The sequence below is a fragment of the Salvelinus fontinalis genome, chromosome 5, assembly GCF_029448725.1.
Source record: "Salvelinus fontinalis isolate EN_2023a chromosome 5, ASM2944872v1, whole genome shotgun sequence".
NCBI classification, from domain to species: domain Eukaryota; kingdom Metazoa; phylum Chordata; class Actinopteri; order Salmoniformes; family Salmonidae; genus Salvelinus; species Salvelinus fontinalis.
In genome coordinates, this window is record NC_074669.1 from 53,688,872 (window position 1) to 53,706,681 (window position 17,810).

The 17,810-nt window shown below is 42.8% G+C and overlaps 2 protein-coding genes and 1 pseudogene across 4 annotated transcripts in view; all 3 read left to right on the forward strand.

Annotated features, from left to right (window-relative positions):
* Nucleotides 1-2,159: 2,159 nt before the first annotated feature.
* Nucleotides 2,160-17,810, forward strand: part of LOC129855838 (T-cell ecto-ADP-ribosyltransferase 2-like) — a 59,014-nt gene continuing 43,363 nt past the window's right edge. Inside the window, exon 1 of the mRNA XM_055923894.1 lies at nucleotides 2,160-2,274. The gene's annotated coding sequence lies outside the window, so the exon portion shown is untranslated. The remainder of the gene's footprint in view (nucleotides 2,275-17,810) is intronic.
* LOC129855841 (T-cell ecto-ADP-ribosyltransferase 1-like) lies at nucleotides 2,268-15,527 on the forward strand. Of its 3 annotated transcripts, none has more exons than XM_055923902.1 (4): nucleotides 2,268-2,369; nucleotides 6,042-6,129; nucleotides 8,592-9,298; nucleotides 14,425-15,527. In XM_055923902.1, the coding sequence occupies exons 2-4, from the start codon at nucleotides 6,070-6,072 to the stop codon at nucleotides 14,552-14,554; spliced, it is 897 nt and encodes a 298-aa protein (XP_055779877.1). In that variant the 5' UTR covers nucleotides 2,268-2,369; nucleotides 6,042-6,069; the 3' UTR covers nucleotides 14,555-15,527. The 3 variants fall into 3 exon arrangements, with proteins under 3 accessions (XP_055779877.1, XP_055779879.1, XP_055779878.1); XM_055923904.1 differs by lacking the exon at nucleotides 2,268-2,369 and adding an exon at nucleotides 3,661-5,595; XM_055923903.1 differs by lacking the exon at nucleotides 2,268-2,369 and having other exon boundaries at nucleotides 3,662-6,129.
* LOC129856112 (uncharacterized) lies at nucleotides 16,488-17,551 on the forward strand (annotated as a pseudogene).

Consider the following 17,810-nt stretch of genomic DNA (forward strand, 5'->3'; position numbering starts at 1 on the left):
TTACTGCATCCAACTAACAGCACTCCACCGTATTCCAGACAAGGTCTGACCAGTGTAGTATGTCTGTCACCACTGAGGTTAGAGTCTAGATGAAAACCAATATACTTAGTTGTTGTTACCACTGGTACTTCTTGTCCTTCTAGGATTAGTGGTGCGGGTTGTGGGTTCTCTAGAATAATATATCAGAATTTCCACAGACTTTTTCCCATTCAGGAGCATGTTGTTGAATGTGGCCCAGTCTTCCAGCTGCTTTGCCTCCAAGCCCATGGAAATGTCCTCTTTGATGCTGGTTAATGGTATGGCTCGGGACAGCCCTACATCGTCCAGTGTGTCACTGAAGACAACTTTTCAGGTGGACATGTGAAGGAGAAACAGATATCTTGCAACCACACCCCCCTGTGGCACACCAGAGGTGACCTCTGACCAAGGGCTAAAAGTGCCATTTGCCATCACACTCTGCATTCTTCCTGTGGTGTAGCTGTGGAGCCAGGCCAGTAACCTTGGACACAGTTCAATGTCAGACAGATGTTGCATGAGCTTTGCGTGATCTACTCAGTCAAAGGCTTTGGACATATCAGCAAGTAACACCCTCACCATTGTTTTTTTTTTTTGAGTCTGTAGCTGTCAGCCAGGAGTGTGTGGCTTTAACAAGGGCGGTAGTAGTGCTGGACTTTGGTAGGTAGGCATACTGATTTGTGCACTCAGATAAAACTGTTGGCATTAGTTTTTTTTTATGGATACTCCTGGATTTTTCCAAGGAATGACGTCCAGTCGGATTCTGGCTAGGCTTCAATGCTTTCAGAAAGTATTCATACCTCTTGACTTAATCCACATTTTGTTGTGTTACAGCCTGAATTCAAAATGTATTAAATATTTGTTTTCTCTCACCCATCTACACACAATACCCCATAATGACAAAGTGAAAATGTGTTTTTAGAATTTTATTGCACATTTATTGAAAATGAAATACAGATATGTGTCATTTACATAAGTATTCACACCCCTGAGTCAATACTTTGTAGAATCACCTTTGGCAGCGATTACAGCTGTGTGTCTTTCTGGGTAAGTCTCTAAGAGCTTTCCATACCTGGATTGTGCAACATTTGTCCATTATTCTTTTCAAAATTCTTCAAGCTCTGTCAAATTGGTTGTTGATCATTGCTGGACAACCATTTTAAGGCCTTGCCATAGATTTTCAAGTAAATTTAAGTCAAAACTGTAACTCGCCCACTCAGGAATATTCACTGTCTTCTTGGTAAGCAATTTAAGTGTAGATCTGGCCTTGTGTTTTAGCTTATTGTCCTGCTGAAAGGTGAATTCATCTCCCAGTGTCTGGTGGAAAGCAGACTGAACCAGGTTTTCCTCTAGGATTTTGCCTTTGCTTAGCTCCATTCCGTTTCTTTTTTATCCTGAAAAGCTCGCCAGTCCTTAATGATTACAAGCATACCCATAACATTAAAATATGGAGAGTAGTACTTACTTACTTGTGTTGTATTGGGTGTTCCCCAAACATAACAATTTGTGTTCAGGACAAAAATGTAATTGCTTTGCCACATTTTTTGCAGTATTACTTTAGTGCTTTGTTGAAAACAGGATCCATGTTTTGGAATATTTTTTATTCGGTACAGGCTTCTTTCTTTTCACTCTGTCAATTAGGTTAGTATTGTGGAGTAACTAAAATGTTGTTGATCCATCCTCAGTTTCCTCCTATCACATCCATTAAACTATATAACTGTTTTAAAGTCACCATTGGCCTCATGCTGAAATCCCTGAGTGGTTTCCTTCCTTCTACGGCAAATGAGTTAGGAAGGACGCCTGTATCTTTGTAGTGACCGCTTGTATGGATACGCCATCCAAAGTGTATTTCATAACTTCACCATGCTCAAACGGATATTCATTGTCTGCTTATTTTTTAAATATTTTTTTTACCTATCTACCAATAGATGCCCTTCTTTGCAAGACATTGGAAAACCTCCCTGGTCTTTGTCAGGGATGCAAACTAGTCACCTTTCGGCGAAATTCGACGTTTTTAAACCAAAATAGGTGACCTACGTAATTCGTGTAGATCCGATGAGAACGGTTTGGGGGTGGGTTTGGATCACTACTGACGAAGGCTGAGCCAATCGTTAAATAACAGCAGAATGCAGCGCAGCACGCTACTGAAGAAAGAGGAGACAACCAACTTACTAGTTACAGCATCAGCGCGCCTCTGGAAAGTCAGCTTGTCAGTTACAGCAGCACGTCCCCTGAACGATAACGAAGAGGTAACTTTAGGTGAGAAGCCTGACCACGGAGACCGGGGTGAGAAGGTGATGAAGCGTACTTCATGAGCTGTAACTGAAAAACGACTGGCTTTTGGAAAGTTTGAGGTGAGGGAGAAACTGGTGAACAACTATTAGCACTGTTAAGTATCTTGCTAGCTGGACCCGTTAGCTAGCCAGAGAAATGTTGGGCAACATTAGCCAACTTATCTGATAAATAATTGAGTTTATGGTGTGATAATTAGCTTGCTAATAAATTTAAACAGCTAACATCGTGTGAGCTAACATTAGTAACCTAACCAATTCGCTATAGTATTAACTGGTATACGACTCCTTGCCGTTGTGCCGAACCCCCCCCCCCCACCAGAATTCTCCCCACCCTTCTAATTTCCTTACATTTTGTGGCTAGAGTCTAATACTTTCCGTGGCACACATCAGAGTCAAATACTTTCAATAGAACAAACTTCACGTCAGGATAGGCAACCGAAATGAATAATTAATGTATCTATGTTATATTAAACATATAGGTTCGGGCGACATAGGCAGCCACCCAGGGCGGCATCAAGGGGGCGCTGAAGGGCGGGTTCGCCTAGGGTGCCATACAAGCTAGAACCGCCACAGTGTAGCCCAAATATATTGTTTTTGTTGTGTTGAATTTGACAGTAACATGTGTGAGTGAGGGGGGATTATACTTTTTTTTTACTCGGTGAACATTATTTTTGCACACATGTAGCCTTGTGCACTTGATCGATGTCTATAGTAGCCACTATAATAGAGCAAAAATAGAATGCCTGTTTGTTTCATTCTATTTTTACTTTAAGATTTTCCCAAGTGCAATATTTATGTGTGGTCACAAGCGTTCTATTATAAAGGCTATAATGGCTAACTGCAATATTAATGTGTTGTTTTTTTTCAAGTGTCATTTGCAGTAAAGTCTTGGCAACAAATAACATTGGATTGCTTTCTTTACATTTTTTAACTGTGAGTTAGGTTCACATGAACCACTTTCTATTTTACACACAGAGACTGATCATGTAGATCATATTCTTTGTTGTTTAATTAGTTAAAACCTGCATTTCCCCCTAGCAGGGATTTTTTGCATGTTTGAATGCAACAACAAAAAAGTGTCACCTTTTTGGGACCTCACCAGTTTGCATCCCTGCTTTGTGGTTGAATCTGTGTTTGAACTTTCCAGCTCGACTGAGGGATAATTGTATGTGTGGAATACAGAGATGAGTTAGTCATTAAAAAATCATGTTAAACACTATTGTTGCACACAGAGAAAGTCCATGTAACTTATTATATGACTTGGGTACGTGGGACGGTAGCGTCCCACCTGGCCAACATCCAGTGAAATTGCAGAGCGCGAAATTCAAAAATACTAAATTCAAATATTTAACATTCTTGAAAATATGTGTTATACATCAAAATAAAGCTTAACTTCTTGTTAATCCAGCCGCTGTGTCAGATTTCAAAAAGGCTTTACAGCGAAAGCATATCATGAGTTTATCTGAGGACAGCGCCCAGCACACAAAACATTACATACAGTTACCAAACAAGTAGATTAGTCGTCAAAGTCAGAAATAGCAATAAAATGAATCACTTACCTTTGATGATCTTCATATGGTTGCACTCATAAGACTCCCAATTACACAATAAATGTTTGTTTTGTTTGATAAAGTCCCTCTTTATATCCAAATACCTCAGTTTTGTTGGCACGTTTTGTTCAGTAATCCAATGGCTCAAAGGCAGTCACAACAGGCAGATGAAAAATCCAAATAGTACCGGTAAAGTTCGTAGAAACATGTCAAACGATGTTTATAATCAATCCTCAGGTTGTTTTTAGTCATAATAATCAATAATATTTCAACCGGACAATAGCTTCGTCAATATAAAAGGAAAACAAGAAAGGCGCACTCTCGGCCGTGCGCAGCAAACAGGTCTGGGTACTTCCCAGGGTCCACTCACTCAGAGTGGTCTTACTCCCTTATTTTTCAGAATACAAGCCTGAAACAATTTCTAAAGACTGTTGACATCTAGTGGAAGCCATAGGAAGTGCAATTTGAGTCCTAAGTCATTGGATACTGTATTCAATAGAAAACTACAAACATAAAAAAATCCAGTTTTGGAAACGTTAGCCGTTAGAGTGTTTTCTATCCAAATCTACCAATTATATGCATATCCTAGCTTCTGGGCCTGAGTAACATGCAGTTTACTTTGGGCACGCTTTTCATCCGGAGGTGAAAATAGTGCCCCCTACCCTAGAGAGGTTAAGGACATTTTTACCTCTGAACTTATTTAGGCATGCCATAACAAAAGGGTTGAATATTTATTTTATTTTTGTATTAATTTTATAATTTTTTTAAATCAAAAAACACAATTCCACTTTGCCATTATGGGGGGATTGTGTGTAGGCCCGTGACCAAAAAATCTAAATTTAATACATTTTAAATTCAGGCTATAACACAACAAAATTTGGAAAAAGTCAACCATTCTGAAGGCATCTGTAATTGAGGCCACATGCTGCGCTTTCTCTCCAAACCAATTCAGATAAAACAACAGCCTACTCATTGTAGCCTACTCCTCATTTCGTTAACTTTTATTTCCATATTTCTTTTCCAACTTGCATTGCATCAGTGAACTCTCACTCCACTTGCTTGACATTGAGCCTCTTTGCCACTTTGATTGGCAAACATAAACAAAAAGCTACACACCTGAAGGTTCTGGTTGGCTACTGGTCTTTTTATGGGGCGCACGTGCACTTCATAGAAACTACATTAAAGAGTTGAACTTTTATTAAATGAATCATTTGAAATGTCATGGCATATCCGGGTATGCAACAATGTCACATGGGGGGGGGGTCCCTAGACCAAGTTTGTGAAACGCTGGAGAATAAAAGGGCTCCATACCAAGCCACGATCAGTATGCAAATGTGGAACGTTGCAGACAGAAATGCCATAGCATCACAGGAAGCTGCTGAGGTGAGGACGGCTCATAATAATGTCTGGAATGCGGTGAATAGTATCAAACGCATTAAAATCATGTATTTGATGTGTTCGATAGCATTCCATTAATTCCGTTCCAGCCATTACTATGAGCCTGTCCTCCCCAATTAAGGTATTACTGGCAGACTGTCATAGAGATGCCTCGATTCATGATTCAGTCGAACAACTCCGTCGATTCTATTTAATTTCCATCTACTCTAATAAAAACCAAAACTGACTTGTAAAATATGTAATGCATATTGTAGCCCTATGCAGTGCCATTGTTACACAACTCTTATCTGTCCAACTATGTTTGTTCATTACATTTAGAGCACCACACGACTTTGAAGGTATGTGTCCAAATCTTATCTTTCATGTATTATTTTGATTGTCCCATGTTATGCTTGTTAGGTGTTAGGGCCTTTTATAACAGCGAATTGTAGGCCTATAGTTTGAGTGATTAATGGTATAACTTACTCAATTAAAACAGCTGTAGGCTGCTTACACTTGAGTCTAGGAACATACCACACTGAAAATATCTATGTAGTAGATACGTCAACTTTCAGAATGATACCTGTGAGAAGGGGTACTATTTGTGAAGTTAAACATTGCCTGGACATGTTGTTATGAAAGACCCCTAAATGTTGTAAAACATAAAGTAAAATTGTGTCTGTGTAAATTTAAGATTCTTGTTTGCTATTTATAACCTCACAATGTAATTTATTCTCAATTGCATTTTGTTTCTCATCTCTGATCTGTCCCATCTCCTCTCAATCCCTCATTCATTGGTCACCAGAACACACAAGGCAGCCATTGCTGGGAAAATGCAGGGCCAGAGAGAGAAGACATTCATATTGATCCTCGTTGCTGCGCTCTCTCACAGGGTAAGAGTTTTGACCAAACACATTTTTTGGGGTCATAAGATTGAAATGATAGAACCCAGATGTGGAAAAAGTATCCGATTGTCATACTTGAGTAAAAGTATAGATACCCTACCGTTCAAACGTTTGGGGTCACTTAGAAACATGAAATTAGTTGCAAAATGAATAGGAAATATAGTCAACACGTTGACAAGGTTATAAATAATGATTTTTAATAGAAATAATAATTGTGTCCTTCAAACTTTGCTTTTGTCAAATAACCCTCCATTTGCAGCAATTCTAGCTGTGCAGACATTCAGCATTCTAGTTGTCAATTTGTTGAGATAATCTGAAGAGATTTCCTATCATGCTTCCTGAAGCACCTCCCACAAGTTGGATTGGCTTGTTGGGCACTTCTTACGTACCATACGGTCAAGCTGCTCCCACAACAACTCAATAGGGTTGAGATCCCACTTTACCACCACCAAAGTGTCCCCAGACCATCACATTGCCTCCACCATGCTTGACAGATGGCGTCAAGCACTTCTCCCGCATCTTTTAATTTTTTCTGCGTCTCACGAATGTTCTTCTTTGTGATCCGAACACCTCAAACGTAGATTTGTCTGTCCGTAACACTTTTTTCCAGTGTCTGTTAATTTGCCCATCTTTTCTTTTTATTGGCCAGTCTGACATATGGCTTTTTCTTTGCAACTCTGCCTAGAAGGCCGGCATCTCGGTGTCACCTCTTCACTGTTGACATGGAGAGTGGTGTTTTGCGGGTAGTATTTAATGAAGCTGCCAGTTGAGGACTTGTGAAGCGTCTGTTTTTCAAACTAGACACTAATGTACTTGTCCTCTTGCTCAGTTGTGCACCGGGGCCTCCCACTCCTCTTTCTATTCTGGTTAGAGCCAGTTTGCAATGTTCTGTGAAGGGAGTAGTACACAGCGTTGTATGAGATCTTCAGTTTCTTGGCAATTTCTCGCATGGAATTGCCTTCATTTCTCAGAACAAGAATAGACTGACAAGTTTCAGAAGAAAGTTATTTGTTTCTGGCCATTTTGAGCCTGTAATCGAACCACAAATGCTGAATCTCCTTTTAAAGCCTTTTAAAATGATAAACTTGGATTAGCTAACACAACGTGCCATTGGAACACAAGAGTGATGGTTGCTGATAACGGGAAGTACAGTTCCCGCTCAGCCCAGTCAAAACTGTTCGCTGCTCTGGCACCCCAATGGTGGAACAAACTCCCTCACGACGCCAGGACAGCGGAGTCAATCACCACCTTCCGGAGACACCTGAAACCCCACCTCTTCAAGGAATACCTAGGATAAAGCAATCCTTCTGCCCCCCCCCCCCCCCTTAAAAGATCTAGATGCACTATTGTAAAGTGGCTGTTCCACTGGATGTCATAAGGTGAATGCACCAATTTGTAAGTCGCTCTGGATAAGAGCGTCTGCTAAATGACTTAAATGTAAATAACGGGCCTCTATACCTTATGTAGATATTCCATAACAAATCAGCCGTTTCCAGCTACAATAGTCATTTACAACATTAACAATGTCTACACTGTATTTCTGATCAATTTTATGTTATTTTAATGGACCAAAAAATTGCTTTTCTTTCAAAAACAAGGACATTTCTAAGTGACCCCAAACTTTTGAACGGTAGTGTACCTTAATAGAAAGTTACTCAAGTAAAAGTGAATGTCACCCAGTAAAATACTAATTGAGTAAAAAATTATTTGGTTTTAAATACACTTAAGTATCAAAAGTAAATGTAATTGCTAAAATATTCTTAAGTATCAAAAGTAGAAGTAAAAGTATAAATAAAAAATTCCTTATATTAAGCAAAACAGACAGTACCATTTTCTTGTTTTTAAAATGTATTTATAGCCAGGGGCACACTCCAACACTCCAACATTATTTGCAAAAGATGCATTTGTGTTTAGTGAGTCCGCCTGACAATAGGCAGTAGGGATGACCACGAGTTCTCATGATAAGTGCTTGAATTTCACAATTTTCCTGTCCTGCTAAGCATTCAAAATGTACTTTTGGTTGTCAGGGAAAATGTATGCAGTAAAAAGTAGAATATTTTCTATAGGAATGTAGTGAAGTAAAAGTAGTTCAAAATGTAAAAAGTAAAGTACAGATACCTCAAAAACCTACTTAAGTAGTACTTTAAAGTACTTTTTAAAAAGTACTTTACACCACTGATTGAACCAGCCATACTGTAAGGACATACTTCTGGGCCGGTTTCCCAGATCCAGAGTGAGCCTATTCCTGGACTCTCCATTGAGCATGATTTTTAGTTAAGGACTAGGCTTTACTCTGGGTCTGGGAAACTGGCCTTGATGTACTTCATTTGAAAAATGCTTGAATTTGAACTTGGCAAATTAGTATTGTATTGTCATAAAATATTGAGTGCTATAAATTGTTACACTGCTACCTGTATTAAAAAAGGTAGCAATTCTCTTTACTATTACAGGTGACTCAGGCAAAGGTAATGGATATGGTTCCTAATGCCGTGGATGACCAGTACACTCACTGTCGGGAGCAGATGTGGAAGAAGGTTGTGGAAGGGGGTCTGCTGGAAGAAGAACTGAAAGGCAGTATAGAGTATAGTTCTGCCTGGCAGGCAAAGCAGTGTACAAAATTGATCCCGGGAGGCGTCAAGCAACACACAGATGCATTGGTGGCTTATGGACATGGGGGAAATGTGTTCAGAAAGATTTTCAACCAAGCAGTGGAGACTCAGGGTGGGAATGTCACTGTCTATAACGGCAACTTCCGGTTCAAATCCCTCCACTTCCTTCTAATGGATGCCATGAGGCTTTTGAAGACAGAGAACTGCCAAACTGTGTTTCGTGGCCCAAGCAAAGAGTATGAGGCACAAGTAGGGTCAGAAGTGCGATTTGGGAGGTTTACCACAACCAAGGCCAAACGTTCCGACGCGGAGGAAGCTGCATCAGACAGTGGGATCCTTTTCAACATTATTTCCTGCACTGTAGTCAACATTGATGAGTACACTTGCTTTTCAGACAGCATTGATCAGCTGATATCCCCAGCAGAGGTGTTTAGGGTGGCAGAGGTAAACAATGTAAGAAATAAAGATCACGAGTACAGAGAGATCGTTTTGACAAGTTCAAGGACTCACAGCATTGACAGCATCCACGACTGTTACCTCTTCCCCAGGTGAGGACATGTTATGTAAGCGAAAAGATATGACAACATTAGACTACCGAACAGGTGTAGACGATAGAGGTCGACCGATTATGATTTTTCAACGCCGATACCAATACCGATTATTGGAGGGCCAAAAAAGCCGATACCGATTAATCGGCCAATTAAATTATTATTTTTTTATTTGTAATAATGACAATTACAACAATACTGAATGAACACTTATTTTAATTTAATATAATACATCAATAAAATAAATTTAGCCTCAAATAAATAATGAAACATGTTCAATTTGGTTCAAATAATGCAAAACAAAAAGTGTTGGAGAAGAAAGTAAAAGTGCAATATGTGCCATGTAAGAAAGCTAACGTTTAAGTTCCTTGCTCAGAACATGAGAACATATGAAAGCTGGTGGTTCCTTTTAACATGAGTCTTCAATATTCCCAGCTAAGAAGTTTTAGGATGTAGTTATTATAGGAATTATAGGACTATTTCTCTCAATACCATTTGTATTTCATTAACCTTTGACTATTGGATGTTCTTATAGGCACTTTAGTATTGCCAGTGTAACAGTATAGCTTCCGTCCCTCTCCTCACTCCTACCTGGGCTCGAACCAGGAACACATCGACAACAGCCACCCTCGAAGCAGCGTTACCCATGCAGAGCAAGGGGAACAACCACTCCAAGTCTCAAAGCGAGTGACGTTTGAAACGCTATTAGCACGCACCCCGCTAACTAGCTAGCCATTTCACATCGGTTACATCAGCCTAATCTCGGGAGTTGATAGGCTTGAAGTCATAAACAGCGCAATGCTTGAAGCACAACGAAGAGCTGCTGGCAAAACGCACTAAAGTGCTGTTTGAATGAATGAATGCTTACAAGCCTGCTGCTGCCTACCACTGCCTAGTCAGGCTGCTCTATCAAATCATAGACTTAGTTATAACATAATAACACACAGAAATACGAGCCTTAGGTCATTAATATGGTCGAATCCGGAAACTATCATCTCGAAAACAAGACGTTTATTCTTTCAGTGAAATATGGAACCGTTCCGTATTTTATCTAACGGGTAGCATCCATAAGTCTAAATATTCCTGTTACATTGCACAACCTTCAATGTTATGTCATAATTAGGTAAAATTCTGGCAAATTAGGCGGCCCAAACTGTTGCATATACACTGACTGCGTGCAATGAACGCAAGAGAAGTAACCCAATTTCACCTGGTTAATATTGCCTGCTAACCTGGATTTCTTTTAGCTAAAAATGCAGGTTTAAAAATATATACTTATCTGTATTGATTTTAAGAAAGGCATTGATGTTTATGGTTAGGTACACATTTGTCACGATCGTGTGGGGGATTGACGGACCAAAACGCAGCATTTGGAAAATAAGCCATCTTCCTTTTATTTTGAAGAAGGAAAAATGAAACAAAACACACTTACAAACTAACCAAAACAATGAACGACCGTGAAGCTATGAACGTAGTGCACATACAGGCTACAAACGTATAACATAGACAATTACCCACATCAAACGAAAGCCTATGGCTACCTTAAATATGGCTCCCAATCAGAGACAACAGAAATCAGCTGTCTCTAATTGGGAACCCATTCAGGCAACCATAGACTTTCCTAGACAACTACACCCAACATAGACACAGCTAGACACATACACTCAACACAAACCCATACACTACACCCAACACCCCCTTTACCATATAACCACCCAAAACCGACAAAACACAAACATTCCCCATGTCACACCCTGACCTAACTAAAATAATAAAGAAAACAAAGAATACTAAGGCCAGGGCGTGACATAACCCCCCCCTTAAGGTGCGAACTCCGGGCGCACCAGCACACAGTCTAGGGGAGGGTCTGGGTGGGCTTCCTTCCACGGTGGCGGCTCCGGCACTGGTCGTGGTCCCCACCCCAGTCACTAACCGCCTCCGTAGCTTCCTCCAAATGACCCCCCTCCACATTAACCCCACTGAATTAAGGGGCAGCTCCGGACTAAGGGGCAGCTCCGGACTAAGGGGCAGCTCCGGACTAAGGGGCAGTACCAGGATAAGGGGCAGTACCAGGATAAGGGGCAGCACCAGGATAGGGGGCAGCTCCGGACTGAGGAACGGCAGCTCCGGACTGAGGAACGGCAGCTCCGGACTGAGGGACGGCAGCTCCGGACTGAGGGACGGCAGGTCCGGACTGAGGGACGGCAGCTCCGGACTGAGGGACGGCAGCTCCGGACTGAGGGACGGCAGCTCCGGACTGAGGGACGGCAGCTCCGGACTGAGGGACGGCAGCTCCGGACTGAGGGACGGCAGCTCCGGACTGAGGGACGGCAGCTCCGGACTGAGGGACGGCAGCTCCGGACTGAGGGACGGCCCATGGCTGGCTGACGGATCTGGCTGCTCATGGCTGGCTGACGGATCTGGCTGCTCATGGCTGGCTGACGGATCTGGCTGCTCATGGCTGGCTGACGGATCTGGCTGCTCATGGCTGGCTGACGGATCTGGCTGCTCATGGCTGGCTGACGGATCTGGCTGCTCATGGCTGGCTGACGGATCTGGCTGCTCATGGCTGGCTGACGGATCTGGCTGCTCATGGCTGGCTGACGGATCTGGCTGCTCATGGCTGGCTGACGGATCTGGCTGCTCATGGCTGGCTGACGGATCTGGCTGCTCATGGCTGGCTGGCGGATCTGGCTGCACATGGCTGGCTGGCGGATCTGGCAGATCCTGTCTGGTTGGCGGCTCTGGCAGATCCTGTCTGACGAATGGCTCTAGCGGCTCCTGACTGACGAACGGCTCTGACGGCTCGGGACAGACGGGCGGCTCTAATGGCTCGGGGCAGACGGATGGCTCAGATGGCGCTGGGTAGACGGATGGCTCAGATGGCGCTGGGTAGACGGATGGCTCAGATGGCGCTGGGTAGACGGATGGCTCAGATGGCGCTGGGTAGACGGGCAGTTCAGGCATCGCTGTGCAGATGGCAGACTCTGGCCGGCTGAGGCGCACTGTAGGCCTGGTGCGTGGTGCCGGAACTGGTGGTACCGGGCTGGGGACACGCATCTCAGGGCTAGTGCGGGGAGAAGGAACAGGGCATACTGGACCCTGGGAGCGCACATTAGGCCTAGTGCGTGGTGCCGGAACTGGTGGTACCGGGCTGGGGACACGCATCTCAGGGCTAGTGCGGGGATAAGGAACAGGGCATACTGGACCCTGGGAGCGCACATTAGGCCTAGTGCGTGGTGCCGGAACTGGTGGTACCGGACTGGGGACACGCATCTCAGGGCTAGTGCGGGGAGCAGCAACAGGACGCACAGGACTCTGGGGACACACAGGAGGCTTGGTGCATGGTTTAGGCACTGGTGGTAAAGGGCTGGAGACACGCACCATAGGGCTAGTGCGTGGAGGAGGCACTGGTTGTACTGGGCTGGGGACTGTCACAGGAGAGTTAGTACGTGGGGCTAATACAGGAGGTGCAGGACTAGGGAGGCGTACAGGAGGCCTGGTTCGTGGGACTGTCATTCCCAGACGGTTAGCACGCACATCAGGACGAGCATGGAGAGCTGACTCAGGTAACATCACATCCCGCACACGCTCTGTCGGGTGGATCTTGTGCCTCACGCACCAACACAGCAGCTCCCTCATTTCACTCTCTTCCAACCTCCCCAATAAATCCTTAACAGTCTCTGTATCATTCCCATTGCTCACCTCCAATATCAGCCCGACTGGCTCAGGTTCCCTCTTAGAGTCCTCACGGGTAGCACGGGAAGTTGACCCAGATCTCCCATCTGGACTCGCCACACTCCCCATGAGCCCCTCCCCAAGAAATTTTTGGGTATTACTCACGGGTCTCCAGCCCTGCTTCCGTGCTGCCTCCTCATATCGCCTCCTCTCGGCTTTCGCTGCCTCCAGCTCTTCACGAGGGAGGCGATATTCTCCCGGTTGTGCCCAAGGTCCCTTACCATCCAGTATCTCCTCCCATGTCCAAGAATCCTGTGTAGGTGGGTCCTGTTGCCGCTTTACATGCCGCTTGGTCCTGCATTGGTGGGTAATTCTGTCACGATCGTGTGGGGGATTGACGGACCAAAACGCAGCATTTGGAAAATAAGCCATCTTCCTTTTATTTTGAAGAAGGAAAAATGAAACAAAACACACTTACAAACTAACCAAAACAATGAACGACCGTGAAGCTATGAACGTAGTGCACATACAGGCTACAAACGTATAACATAGACAATTACCCACATCAAACGAAAGCCTATGGCTACCTTAAATATGGCTCCCAATCAGAGACAACAGAAATCAGCTGTCTCTAATTGGGAACCCATTCAGGCAACCATAGACTTTCCTAGACAACTACACCCAACATAGACACAGCTAGACACATACACTCAACACAAACCCATACACTACACCCAACACCCCCTTTACCATATAACCACCCAAAACCGACAAAACACAAACATTCCCCATGTCACACCCTGACCTAACTAAAATAATAAAGAAAACAAAGAATACTAAGGCCAGGGCGTGACAACATTGGAACAATGATACGCACCGCATTGATTATATGCAACGCAGGACACGCTAGATAAACTAGTGATATCATCAACCATGTGTAGTTAACTAGTGATTATGATTGATTGATTGTTTTTTATAAGATAAGTTTAATGCTAGCTAGCAACTTACCTTGACTTACTGCATTCGCGTAACAGGTAGGCACCTCGTGGAGTGCAATGTAATCAGGTGGTTAGAGCGTTGGACTAGTTAACTGTAAGGTTGCAAGATTGAATCCCCCGAGCTGACAAGGTAAAAATCTGTCGTTCTGCCCCTGAACGAGGCAGTTAACCCACCGTTCCTAGGTCGTCATTGAAAATAAGAATGTGTTCTTAACTGACTTGCCAAGTTAATCTTTATTTAAATAAAGGTGTAAAAAAAAAATCGGCCAAAACGGTGTCCAAAAATACCGATTTCCGATTGTTATGAAAACTTGAAATCGGCCCTAATTAATCGGCCATTCCGATTAATCGGTCGACCTCTAGTAGATGACACAAGAGTCAAGTGGTTTTAAAATGTCTACCTTATTCTTTGGAGAATGAACGTCTGTCTTTGTCTGTTTGGCTCACCAGATCTACAAGTACGAATCTTCCATCAATCATCCCCAAAGGCTCCTCTACTCAATGGCTTGGCAGTAGCCTGTCTGTTCTTGTGGTTGTATCTCTCTCTATCTCTCTGATCACCAGGACTGATCATCTCTGATAAACTAAAGTGTTGAATGATAATAGATGCGGTAAAGAAGTCAATGGAACGCAGACCGTGGGGGATAGAAGGACGCACATTCAACCAATCTGATTTAACAAAATAGATATTTGTCAAATTATCATTTTTTATGTATTGTAACATGCCTTGAATGTGCTTACTAAAGTTTGATTTGGATCTGTCTGTTTTCACGGCATAACATTTAGAAATAGTCCCTTTCAGGTTTAGTAGAAGTGACTGCTAAAGGCTAACTCCCATTCGTATAGACTGGTAGCATAGCTAGCTTAGAGAAATCGATGGTGGTAGTAAGTCGTTTTTTAACTGTAATGCAGTTTCTTGGTGATGATGACATCAACATGTATTCGGGTTGACATCCATACCAGCATTATTCTCAGATTTTTACCTCAACATAGTGTGAAACACACAAACAATAGCCTAAATGTAGGCTAATTTTGCTGGTGGCCATTGAGGAGATTCTGAATCTTTTCCCCACGACATCTTTTCCCCCATGCGTTTCCATGGCATTTTCATTGTTTTGGTTGAGTTCCAATGACCTCTTCACTGCATCTATTGAAAAGGACAAACACACAGACACACACACACTTGCATGTATGTAATATCAGTGCACACAGACACAGATATTCATCAAATGTGACAAAGCGCCAACCTGTCAAACCCCTCTTAGCATAATGATATTCTCTTGAAAAATGTATTTCTTTGCATTTTATTGTTTTTGTAAAAAAATAAAATATCATGGTGAATAGATAATATTAGAAAATACGTTTTAAACATTGTGGTATGCATTTAGCACATATTTTGGTATCACAACAATTGACTGTGGGTGGTGTCCAGTTTTCATAGATGTAATTTAATTTTCCTCTTGTTTTGTTATCGAATAAAGAAACAAGTTGAGCATTTTTGAGTGTTGTATAGGACACCTTTTGCATCTACGCATTGAGATGGGGTGGGAGGGAGGGATTTTTTTTATCTAAACATTTAATAAATCAAAGTAGTAAGCTTTTCCAGCTGGAAATGACTTTACAAAGATTGGGGTGATAAGCATGTACATTGAATTAATGATGTAAGGCTCATAACCTGACAGTCCAGACAAACAGTATGTATGACCTCGTAATATTTAGGTTGTGTAATATGTCTGAGGGGAAATGACTGTCATACCTATGAGGGATGTGGACAGAGTGCCTAGCCCAAAGTTCTCTGTATCGAGCACAGGAAAAAACTCTCAAACAAGGAAATTAAATAGGCTAGTGGCAACTTAATTAAGAAACAATACTAATGTGTCATGCAATCAAGGTATGCACTTCAGGAAATATACTGCTAAAGTATCTGGTCACAAATTAACAATATATTTGCAGTGTGTATAATCATACTGTCACGTCTGCTCCCGCTCTTCCCTTCCCCTGGCGCTTGAGGGCGCCAGATTACCCTGCATCACACGCTCCTGCCATCCATCACCCACACCTGCCTTCCCTCGTCACTTGCGTCAGCATTATTGGACTCACCTGGACTCACTTATGTCCTGTTAACTTCCTCCCCTATTATTGTCAGTTCCCTAGCTCTGTTGCTTCATTGTATTGTTTTTGTCCTTGTATTTGTTTCTGACGCTGTTCCTGTCTCGTCTCTGTCCGTTATAATTAAATGTTTTACTCCCCGTACCTACTTCGTCTCTCCAGCGTCATTCCGCGTGACACATACAGCAACATGATCATTTAGCAACCTTTGACAAGAAATAAGAAGCAGGAAGTCAACCTCTAGATGGGGTAGACTACAGTAAACGGGGACTATAATGTTTCAGGAACTTGGGTGGTTTTCATAACCTGATTTTGAGTTGATTCTACTACTTATACAGTTATAATGTAAAGGTAACATTGCAATATATGTTAATCCGTGATGTTTTTTTCCACAGGGGCACAGCATGGTGACTCTGTCCCTCGGTCTCCTCTCCTTGTTGGGGGTCAGAGCGGAAGTGGCTCCAAATTTCGACAACTGTAAAGATACTTTCTTCAGAAATAGCTCCAGTGTCCGGTCTGAATGTAGCTCTCCCCACTCCGCTCGAGCCCAACACACAGGGCTTAGCGAATCCTGCGCAATGTATCTCTGCTTAAAATGCTTCTTCTCCTGCATACATCTGTCAGAAACGGTAACCACTATTACTTTGTCACTCTGTATGACCGTGGCAGGAGGATCCCTCTGTACTCTGCCTATGAAATGGATATCGAAGGGGTCCCTGGTAGAGGGGTCCATAGTTTATTATGAACCCCAGGTTTGCATTTTACATTTTCATTATCACCTTTTTTAAATGTCCTATAAATTCAGTGCAGCAGCCATTAATGTGACTGGCACAACTACAGAATGATGCAACAAATTAGTGTAGTTTAAATATTTACAGTAGAACAGGACATTAGCTGTGGAGCAGGTTAAACGATTGAATTCATGCAAGAAGCACTAGAAGGCACTATTTCGTACATTGTAATTTCTGACTAAATAGCAGTAGCCTAGAATACCAGAAATATATTAATGGGTTGTATTGGACTGCTACCACAAAGCTTGATGTGGAGTGACTAATTTGTAAATATTTGTATTTTTCAGTTTATGCATTCTGCCCTAACACTACAGCAAATGGATAAGAAAGAATCCTTGAGTGAGATCAAGAAATACAACCAAAACAATGGCTGCAGAGAACGCTCTCCACAATACCGACAGAACTAAAAGCTGGGCTGGAGTCAGGCTCTCGATGACAACTTTGGCTCGTATGACCGCGGGCACCTAAACACTGCAGGACACCATGAAGGAGAAGCCTCCAAAGCCACCATGACTCATACCAACGTAGCTCCGCAAGACAGGATGATCAACACCGGGCCATGGAAGAGGTACGAGAAGAAGCTTAGGCAGAGATACATTGCGCAGAATTCGCTAAGCCCTGTGTGTTGGGCTCGAGCGGAGTGCTACATTCAGACCGGACACTGGAGGTATTTCTGAAGATAGTATCTTTGCAGCTTCCCCTCTGACCCCCAACAAGGAGGAGACCGAGGGACCGTCACAATGCTGTGCCCCTGTGGAGAAAAACATCACGGATGAACATATATTGCAATGTTACCTTTACATTATAACTGTATAAGTAGTAGAATCAACTCAAATCAGGTTATGAAAACCACCCAAGTTCCTGAAACTTTATAGTCCCTGTTAACTGTAGGCTACCCCATCTAGAGGTTGACTTCCTGCTTCTTCTTTCTTGTCA

Bases quoted from the DNA above. Each gene is read 5' to 3' on its own strand.
- LOC129855841 (XM_055923902.1), top strand. From the start codon at position 6,070: ATGCAGGGCCAGAGAGAGAAGACATTCATATTGATCCTCGTTGCTGCG. The intron at 6,130-8,591 runs GTAAGAGTTTTG...TTACTATTACAG, and splicing joins TTGCTGCGCTCTCTCACAGG to GTGACTCAGGCAAAGGTAAT. The intron at 9,299-14,424 runs GTGAGGACATGT...TTGGCTCACCAG, and splicing joins GACTGTTACCTCTTCCCCAG to ATCTACAAGTACGAATCTTC.